Below are 10,363 nucleotides of genomic sequence, written 5' to 3' on the forward strand. Positions count from 1 at the left end.
AAAAGAGACCAAGTGCATTAAATATGTTTTTAAAAACAAAACACATTAAGCAAATGACACCGTAGCGCTGTGACCCGGGCAGGTCCCACGTGGGTTAACCCAGAACTGACTCCCTGCCCCCACGATGACAGAGCCCTGCCAGCCCTCTTCACTCTAGTTGGACACACTTGGTCAGCACCCTCAGAATTTCATTGGATCGGCTGCACCGCCTCTGACCTGACCGCAGCTGCACGGAGCTGCCTGTGGCCGGTGCTCACCAGAACAACGCGGAGTCTCCTTAAGTATCTTCAGAGTCTGGAGTCAGTTTAGAGAAACAGCCACCCTTGCAGCATGCTTTCAAAGACAGGGGATCCTACAGAGGGACCAGTCTGGCGGGGTTAGGTTCAACAGGCAGGGGCCCAGCGGCAGGGCTGGGTTATGAGACTCCTGTGACTCCAGGGATGCAAGCAAACTTTTCAAGACGGTGCCAGGAACGGCCCTCAGTGACGTGAACGACCGGAAGCACACGGTGCAACTGCATGGCCCTGCCCCAGACCACGGCACAGCAACACAGTCACCGTTCCTGACATAGCAAGAGGGACAAAAGGGGAGCCCCCGAGGCAGGGTAAGCTCCGGGGGAGAGGGGCTGAGGGCTATCTCCTCTCTGCCCTCACACCTACGCAGGGCCCTTGCAGTCAAACCATTTACGCTGAAATTTGAGGGCTTCACAATAGGGCTTCACACCTCGGTTTTGCAGTAGCTGCTGAGTCTCCACTGGAACACGAGTGTCACGGTTTTCCCTCCATCTCAGGATGGAAGCATGCAGGCAGGGCGTGGGGGGTCTGCAGGAATTCCCTGGGGTAAGCAGACGCCCGCGGGGGGAAGGACTGCTCCCTAGCACCAGTTCAGTCACTTCCACGTGGACCAGACCAGAGGCTCTGGCTCTGAGCGCTGCATCAGTGCAGACAGCCAGGCCAGTAATTCGGGTTCCACGCACCACGCGGCCTGGGGGACGGCCCCGCTCCACGAGCTGCCGGGTGTTCCGCGTCCGAACACGATGCTGATGACAAGGGCGCTTTCCATGCGGGCACAGGGGCGTCTTTAGAAACCCTCACGGCCTGAAACGTTTGAAACAATCCTCTTCATCCATTTCCGGGATAGCCCAAACGTGCGTTTGGTCAGAAGTGACCCCAACGGAGCAACTTTCAGGTCATTTCCCCAAAACAGAACAAATTCCAGGTGGCCAGGAAGCGCCGAGGCCGCCGGATTGCGTCCTGACACAGCCTCCCGGCCCCCGCCGCGGGGACCCCCGCGTGGAACCCCGCGTGGCAGGAGAAGGCAGAGGCCCTCTGACTCGGAGGCCGGCGCTCGCGGCCAGGAGGGAGTGCGCAGCCTCCGACCGGGTCTGCGCAGCTGCGACGCGGGTGTCACGCGGGGGCGGGTGTCACGGGGACGGGTGTCCCGCGGGGACGGGTGTCCCGCGGGGTCGGGTGTCCCGCGGGGCGGGTGTCGCGGGGGCGGGTGTCGCGGGGGCAGGCGTCAGCTCCTCACCCCGGGGGCGGCGCAGACGGAGCCGCGAGCACACGGCCCCGCGCGAAACCCACGCCCCGGGACGCGGCGGTCCGGCCCCCGCCGGGGCAGCGCAGAGCAGGGCGGCGCCGGTGAGCGGAACCCCTGACGAGGGACAGCGCGGGCGCGGCCTGGGGACCCCGAGTGGGACGGACCCGCTGCGCGACACCATCCGCCACACAGCGGGGCACACACACACCGGCGCCCGGGAGCGCTCGGGAGCCGCCCTCACGCCTTTACTTCCGGAAGGCGGGGACCGCCACGCGAGCGGCCAGACCGGCCGGGACAACACGGCAAGACCCCGCTCCTACCCCAAAGCAAACATCAGCCGGGCGCGCCTGCGGGCCCCGCTACCGGGAGGCCGAGGCGGGAAGATCGCCCGAGCCCGGAAGGCGGAGGCCGCAGTGAGCCGAGACTTTGCCGCTGCAGTCCAGTCTGGGTGACAGAGCGAGACCCTGTCTCTAAAAGGAAAACACCAGGAAAAAGCGGGCCGCCCCGAACTTCCGGGAAGCAGATGAGGACATTTGACCAGTGTCCACCTGTTTAGTTACCAGACAAAAGCTGACAGGAATCCCGCCATCTACCCGGCCCGCCCCCGACGTCGCTCTGGCCTATCCCGCGCCGCTCCTCAATCTAGACCCGCCCCCGACACCGCCCTGGCCTATCCCACGCCGATCCTCAAACGAGGCCCGCCCCCGATGCGGAAGCTCCGCCCCTTACTCGACTTCTCGGCTCCGTCCTGACCCTCAGCCTCTCCCCCTGGCTCTTCCCGCACGGCAGAATCCCGCCCCTGACCTGTCTCCCAGGCTGCCTCGCTTCGCGCCGCACAGGAACCCCGCCCCTAGTCTCTCCTCCGGCCTATTCTGAGCCGCGTGCGCACAAATCCCTCCTATGGACCCGCCCACTCTGAGCCTCAACCTGGCCCCTGGGCCTTTCCCGCGCCTCGCAGTGCTGATCACCGACGCACGAGGCCCACCCCCGATCTCACCCTCGGCCTATCCCGCGCCGCTCTGCGCAAGAGCCCCGCCTCCTGCCTCGCTCGCAGCCTATCACGCGGCGCGTCGCTCCCTCGCCCTCAAACTCGCTCACGCCCGCGGATGGGCGCGCGGCTGTGACGTTACGGCGTCGGCGGTCAGGGGCTGGCGGCCGCGGAGCTGCGTAGCTCCCGGCCCGCGGCGATGCCCAAGCGGGGCTGCCCCTTCGCGGACGCGGCCCCGCTGCAGCTCAAGGTGCGCGTGGGCCAGAGGGAGCTGAGCCGCGGCGTGTGCGCTGAGCGCTACTCGCAGGAGGTCTTCGGTGAGTGCCGGGCGGACTGCTGAGGGTCCGCGGCGTCGGGCCTGGCACGGGCCTGGCCTCGGCGTCCCGTCTGAGGCCTGAGCGGGGGTCCCGAGGGCCCTGCTTCCCGACCCCGCGTTTTCGGAAGCTGGGCGGCCCCGGGGACACAGGCTGCCCACGACCAGGGCTGGGGTCGGCGAGGGGGATGTGAGGACCTCAGCGTTCGCCCACCCTGTCCGTCGGCCTGAAAGTAGAGGGGCTCCGTCCTCAGCCGCCGCGCGCTCCTCCGCGAGCCCGGTTAGTCGCCGCCCCGCGGTCAGCGGCACCTGCCTGGCGCTTCCTCAGGGCTGTCCCGTGCTGGATGCCCTGGGAGAGGGCGGGAGCCGGGCGTCCTGCAGGGCGTCAGCCCGAAGAGTGCCCCTCCTGACCCGAGACGTAGTCTTGGAGCGCCCCCCCCCCACCTCCTGCCAGGCGCTGCGGCTGCCCGGGGAGACCAGAGGCAGACGAGGCAGATGTGCCCCGGCCTCCCGGGAGCTCCCCAGCCTAGTGGGGGAGACCAGCAGGAGGAGGGCTCACCGCAGGTGATCAGCACAGGCACAAAGCAGGCGCACCTGCAGGGATGGCACAGAGGCCTCCTGGAAGAACAGTCCGAGCCGCACCCTGTGGGAGGAGTAGGAGGTAGCCAGGCAGAGGGGTCAGCCGAGGCACAGACCAGGCAGCAGGAGAGCGTAACAGGAGTCCGTGTGGCTGGCAGGTCCAGCTCTGGGTGGGATGGGGGGTGCAGTGAGCTCCCAGGCCTTCTCTGGCTTTCTCCTGTAGATTTCAGGCGTGCTCAAGGCGTTCTTGATCATCGAGGAAAATGATCTTAATCATCAGTGATCATTAATCACTAGGGTGATTAATACCCTGGGGCAGGTACGAAGTGGCACTTACCTTGCCTAGTGGTTGGGGCACGAGGTCTGCCCCTGTAGAGCAATTAGAGAGTGATTGGAGGTGTGTGATTTTCGTGGTACTGCTTGTGCCTTGGGGGTGAGGGAAAGACTTCCCCTCCTGAGGCTCCTCTATGCCTGGTTTCCGGTGTGCTGCAGCTGTGAATGGGAGCGCTGTCTCCGGCCACGCGGAGGTAAGGGGAATAATGCAGTGGGAACTGTGGCTGGACCACAAGCCTGTGCCCTCTCTCGGGACAGTTGAAAAATTCAAACCGTGCAGTCGAGAGGAACATGGAAATGGCGCCTGGGTCAGTCTAGCTCTTTACTCTCCCGAGTGCCCTGACCGGGGCATTGGCAGATGTGTGCCACTCACAGGGTCGGGTTAGGGACACCTGCTGGGTGCAGTGAGCCTTCCAAGGTAAGTGCAGGACACGTACTTTGAACTGTGTGTCAATTTCCAAATTCCAGGCCACAGCTGTCACCCTGATCTCTTAACCTTGAATCATGCACAAGGCCTTGAGGACCAAGGTTAGCCTCACCACCTCCCATTCCCTTCTTATTATAGATGGGAAAGGTGTGGGGGGCCAGGAGGAGGAGGTGATGGGTGCTATGGGCTGTCATCAGCCACTCCATTTTAGTTACCCTGTCTCTGTTATTGCTGCCCATTTCATGTAGAGCCACATAGAGTTTCTGGGATCTCTGCCTTTAACTGTGTGACGATGAGGTGCAAAACAAAGCATTTCTGGGTCTGGCCCTGGGCATCTGAGTTTTCCAAGCTCCCGAGGTGCCTGAACTGTGGCCTGATGGAAAACCACTGCTCTGGATCCTGAGCAGCCACTTCCGCTCCCAGGGATGAGGGTGTGTTCTACACTAAGAGGTCTGGAAGGTTCTGGGATGCTTGTCTTGCCAGCAACTCTGTAGCAGGTGGAGGGGGTGTGCGCTGGCCGGAGGTTGCAGGCCCAGCTCCAAGCCTCTGGCTGCTTCCTAGGCAGGGGGCGAGATTTGTGAATTAGTGTTCCACAGTGCAGAGCTTCCTCTGTGCATTCCACAGAGACTGCTTTCCGGGTAGGGAGTGCTGGGGAAGTAGGAAAGGGAGGAAGGGGAACAAGTTCAGTGAGGCAAGGCCGGCTGTGAATTGCAGAAATTGAGCAGAGCGGTAGAAGAGGGTACCCTTGCATCGGACACAGGTGGGGCTGCAGGGCCAGAGTCCTCTGGAGTAGATGACAGCTAAGCCAGGTAAGGAAAGGAGGCACGAGCATCTCAGTGTAGAGGCAGAGCAAGACCCAGCTTGCCAGGACACAGCATGAATTACTGGGTGACAGAGGGCACACAATAGGATGAAGGGGTCCATGTGAGGCTGGAAAGACTCAGTGGCCATGCAGAGGCTCTGTTGGTACACAGTGAAGGACATGAGAATGATTTGTCTTCCCCAGAGAAGACCAAGCGACTGCTCTTCCTCGGGGCCCAGGCCTACCTGGACCGTGTATGGGATGAAGGCTGTACCGTTGTTCACCTACCAGAGTCGCCAAAGCCTGGCCCTACAGGGGCCCCAAGGGCTGCACGTGGGCAGATGCTGATTGGACCAGATGGCCGCCTGATCAGGAGCCTTGGGCAGGCCTCTGAAGCTGGTGAGTGGCACTGGCAGCCCTTCGTGGCTGTGGCACTGAGGGCAGGTGGCAGCATAAGCATTTTTTCTTCATTTGGAAGCTCAGGCTTTTCCTCCCTGGGCAAGCAGGAGTCTGACCCAGAGCTTGGCCTTCTGGCTCAGAAGGTTCCTATTATCGGGAGGTTTCACATCCAAGACTGGCAGTTGTTAAACAGCATGTAACTACTGGACCAGAAAAGCAGCAGACTCCCTGGGTATCGAATCTGCTTTTGCCTGCAGCCCTCTCAGATAGTCCCACATGGCTGGAAACACGCCGGTCCCATCCCTGTGCAGTGTGGGTCTCACACCATCACCTGTGTTGCCTGTTAGAAAGGCAGTCCCCGACCCTGCCTGCAAGTCTGCTTGGTGTGTCTGGGAGGAGCCCAGGCACCTCTTTGTTAACCAGGGAGGTAGTGGGCCACACTGAGACCCAGGTGGGATACATGGCGTTCTGACAAGAACAGGGGAAGAGCGATCCTTCCAGCACTGGCCTCTCCAGGTAGCAGAGGGACCTGGTAAGGGAAGGAGCACTGAACTTGGAGTCACCTACAGGCATCTCACTGTGGATCTCTCTCTAGTAAAATGGGGGTCCTGTGTGCTGTACCAGGCTCACGGGTTGTCGGAAGGATCTAGTGTAGGTGGGGATGGGGTAGGCAGGTCAGAGCCCTCTGTCCTCAAGTGTGCGTGGAGGCAGGTAGCCCTGCAGTCCCGGAATCTCCAGTCTCCTTCCAGGCTGACAGCATGGCGTTTCATCCTCACAGACCCATCCGGGGTAGTGTCCATCGCCTGCTCCTCATGTGTGCGAGCCGTGGATGGGAAGGCGATCTGCGGCCAGTGTGAGCGAGCCCTGTGTGGGCGGTGTGTACGCACCTGCTGGGGCTGTGGCGCTGTGGCCTGTACCCTGTGTGGCCTCGTGGAGTAAGTACTTCAGTCCCTGGAGCTGCTAAGATCCTGTAGCCCCAGCAAGCCATGACAGGGGGCGAGTGGGTCACCCATATGGGGAAGGGCCCAGAGCACCCACATCTTTGATCCCTGACCCAGTGCCATCGGGCATTGCCTAACAGGACATGGTGGTAATAGATGCTTGGCCCAACTTTAGTGGTTAGTAATCCTCTCTAAGGGAAAGCAGAACCTCACAGATGACCTGCTCTGTATCTGGCTCTGGTCCGCACTTTCTGTCCTGGTCTTTGAGCCGCCCCTGGTACCCCGTTGGGACTTAGCAAGCCAGCACTTTCTCATAGGCATGCTTCCTGAATAATGGCTCACTGTCCACGGAATCCCTGGTTGGTGACAGCAGGTACACACTGCCACTAACCACAGTCATGTGTGCTGTTTGGCTGTGGGTGCTGTCAGGCAGGAAGTGGAGTATTAGCGTAGTCTCCCATTTGTGGGTGGGTTTGCTGCAGCTGGCTGGATCCTGTCCTTACTCCTAAGGTGGGGAGGGGCGTTCTTAGCCCCCGGGCTACTCAGCTGGTAGGTGGGAGTGGACAGTGGGAGCCTGTTTGCCCTGCCCCGTGAGAAAGATTACTTGATCCAGACACGTATGGAACTGACTCTGTAGACCCAAAGCAAGCTTAGTCCCAACAATGTCTGAAATTGTCCATCTAAAATAGAAACCACATGTCACATCTCGAGTCTTTTCTCTTGAGCCTGTCTTCAGTTGGGGCAGAGGCCCGGACTGAGAGCCCTGGGCAGGGGTGAGCAACACTAGGGGAAAGCACCTCGTGCCTGTGGTCAGTTCCCATGGCTTCAGTATGGACAGGAGTGGGGAACATACCCCATCCAGGTTGGGAATCATCTGCAGGGCTAGCTGTGAATGTGGGATACTCTGTCTTTGCCTTTCACCCACTGAATTCCCCTTCTTTTCTACTTCTGTGTAAACTGAAAAGGGCAGGGTCTTCTCAGTGTCTGGTGGCCCTCACCAAGGCAGAATTGAACACAGCGTGGACAGTTCAGCGGAGAGCTGGGCCCCAGAGCCCCGCGTGGCTGGGCTCCCTCTCACCCTGCACACACTCGCGCCTGTTCCCTCTGTCCTCTGCCCTCTTTCTGCACTTTCTTCCCCTCATACCCGCAGAGTCCCTGATGAGCTGCCTCAGTGGACCACTGTCCCCACTGTGGACACACTCCTCTATCACAGCCGCAGCACAGGAGGTGGGCTCTGCCCGCTCTCACAAATAAATCACTTGTTCCAGGTCACAAGCCGGAATTGGCATTCCCAGGTCCGGCTGCCTGGCCCGTGGCGCCCACAGTCTTGTACCCACTCTCCTGCCATCTTCTGGTTCAGGACCGGGAGTCACGTGAGTGGCAGAAAACAAGGATCTGTTCACATGGCTCTGGCTTAACACAGACGCAGCCCAGCAGCCATCGGCATCCCGCCTGCACTGGCCCATGCCTGACCTGCCCTCTGCAGGGCTCTCCAGCTGGCTGCTGGTGGCAGGGAGGGGCTGTCGTCACGGCTCGCACACAGCACTGCTGGCAAACTCTTCGACACCAGGTGGCAAGCAGTTCTGGCTTCCTTGGTGACTGCAGGGTCCTTTTGTATCTGAGGTAGCCCTTGCCAGTCCTGTTTCCTGGAAGCGTCTCTCCTAGTCAGTTTCTCCCTGTGCTGTGCGGGGTTCTGCAGCTTTTACCCTTAGAGCTTTTTTTTTTTTTTTTTTTTTGAGACAGAGTCTCGCTTTGTCACCCAGGCTGGAGTGCAGTGGTGCATACTCAGCTCACTGCAACCTCCACCTCCCAGGTTCAAGCGATTCTCCTGTCTCAGCCTTTCAAGTAGCTGCGATTACAGGCACACACCACCTTGCCCAGCTAATTTTTGTATTTTTAGTAGAGACGGGGTTTCACCGTGTTGTCCAGGGAACTCCAGACCTCAGGTGATCCTCCAGCTTCGGCCTCCCAGTGCAGAGGTTACAGGTCTGAGCTACCACACTCAGCCCTACCCTCAGAGTCTTGATACATCAGAAGAAAGCGTCGAAGCACTGTTGCTGTGTTTCAGTGGTTCGGTGAATTCTGGCAGGTCATCTGGAGGTGTCTTTGGAGAGCTTCTATCCTACTGGAAACCCAGGTTGGGCCCCTTACAGGTTCATCGGCAGTGGGAATCAGCTAGGGCTGCTGTAACTGAGTTCTGCAGAACGGATGGCTTAGACAGCAGAGAGGTGCTGTCACACGGTTTTGGAGGCCAGAGGTCTGAGAGGAACGTGCTGGCAGGGCTGGCTCCTAAGGCTGCAGTGGGAAACCTGTCCCGGGCCTGTCTCCTGATGTCTGCTGGTTGTCTTTGGTGTTTCCTGTAGACAGCCCCCTGCCCCCCCAGTATCGTCGTGTCTTCTTTCTCTGTCTTTCTCTTCACATGGCAGTGTTTTTAGGACGCTGGTCGTGTTGCATTAGGGCCCCTATGTCAGCGCCATCATCTAGACCAGGCATCCCCAAACTTTTTACACTGGGGGCCAGTTCACTGTCCCTCAGACTGTTGGAGGGCCGCCACATACTGTGCTCCTCTCACTGACCACCAATGAAAGAGGTGCCCCTTCCTGAAGTGCGGCGGGGGGCCAGATAAATGGCCACAGGGGGCTGCATGCGGCCCGCAGGCCGTAGTTTGGGGACGCCTGATCTAGACGGATTATGCCTGTGGTGGTCCTGTCACCAGACAAGGTCACGTCCTGAGGAGTCCTGGGTTAGGACTTTGACGTTTGAATGGGGTGGGGGGTGGACACAATTCAGCCCCTGACAGCAGCTTTTCTCTCCCCTCCCTGGCGCTGTCGCAGCTGCAGTGACATGTATGAGAAAGTGCTGTGCACCAGCTGCGCCATGTTCGAGACCTGAGGCTGGCTCAAGCCGGCTGCCTTCCCTGAGAGCCACACCATGCACGGCAGCCTTCCCTGGACGCACGCTGGGTGTTCACACTGAACTGTGGGGTGAGCGGGAGGGGTGCCTTTTACATGTTCTATTTTGTACTCCTAATGACAGAATGAATAAACCTCTTTATATTTGCACAAGAGGACTCTGTGTCAGCACTTTTGAGGGTGGAGTTTGTGACCTACCACCTGCTGGAGGGCATCCACCTGGTAGGGCCCAAGGGGCAGTCGGTGAGGCATGCTGCCCCTGCTGTCTACCTGCCAGCTCCTAGAGACCCCTCTGTGTATCACATGAGGCCCCTCACTCGTTCCACTCTACAGATGGTAAGGCTCAGCCCACAACACTCCTCCCCAGCTCACCCAGCGGTAAATGGGGAGAAAGGACCCAGGTCTGGCTCCAGGGTGCACAGCCAGTGTACTACATGCTCTCGTACAGAGGTGACATTCCCCACCATACCCAGATGCCACTGTTATGCACGCCTGATCCATCACATCGTGGTGTCCACTCTGCTTGTTTGGCGGCTGTGTGGTCAGGCCCCTGCCCTCCAGGAGCTTTGGTCTAGCAGGGGAGGTGGCCCCAGCCGTGCTCCCTCTGGAGTCGGTGTAGCTTGTGTGGGGCCTTGAAGGAAGAGGAGTTGACAGGATAGGCGGGGCGGCCTGGAGGACAGAAGAGGGCAGGCTGCTTGAGTACTGGGTTCCCACATGAGTCCACTGAGGTGGATCCCAGCCCTTCCAGGGAGCCACAGCCCCTGTGAGAAGCTCTGTACTAGAGTAAAGGCTGTTTGGGGCAGAGGGCAGGTGGGAGGGTGTGCTGGGGAGGGTCGAGAAGAGCCTTTGGTATTCCTGGGAAGCACTTGGAGGGGCACATGATGCTGATTCTTCGCGAAAAATCAGTGGTGCCCAGGTGAAGGGTTGGAGCCAGGCCCAGAGTGGGATTTGCTGCTCTGGGGCTGAGGGTATACCATGCCCGTGTGACGGGTAGAGGGGTCCTCAGAGAGGTGGTCAGCATGGTTAAGTTCCAGGGGGCAGCTTAGAAGGGATTGCAGAGGACTGGCTGGGGTCTTCCTGCACTGAGAACCTCCTTGACCAGCCCCACTCAGTTACCAAGAGTGCAGCAG

General features: G+C 60.0%; 1 protein-coding gene across 1 annotated transcript; it reads left to right on the forward strand.

Annotated features, from left to right (window-relative positions):
• Positions 1-2,629: 2,629 nt before the first annotated feature.
• Positions 2,630-9,386, forward strand: SIVA1 (SIVA1 apoptosis inducing factor). Its single transcript, XM_003933350.4, has 4 exons — positions 2,630-2,844; positions 5,186-5,380; positions 6,159-6,315; positions 9,156-9,386. The coding sequence occupies exons 1-4, from the start codon at positions 2,727-2,729 to the stop codon at positions 9,211-9,213; spliced, it is 528 nt and encodes a 175-aa protein (XP_003933399.1). The 5' UTR covers positions 2,630-2,726; the 3' UTR covers positions 9,214-9,386.
• Positions 9,387-10,363: the final 977 nt, after the last annotated feature.

This window comes from Saimiri boliviensis, chromosome 2 (assembly GCF_048565385.1).
Source record: "Saimiri boliviensis isolate mSaiBol1 chromosome 2, mSaiBol1.pri, whole genome shotgun sequence".
Classification (NCBI taxonomy): Eukaryota; Metazoa; Chordata; class Mammalia; order Primates; family Cebidae; genus Saimiri; species Saimiri boliviensis.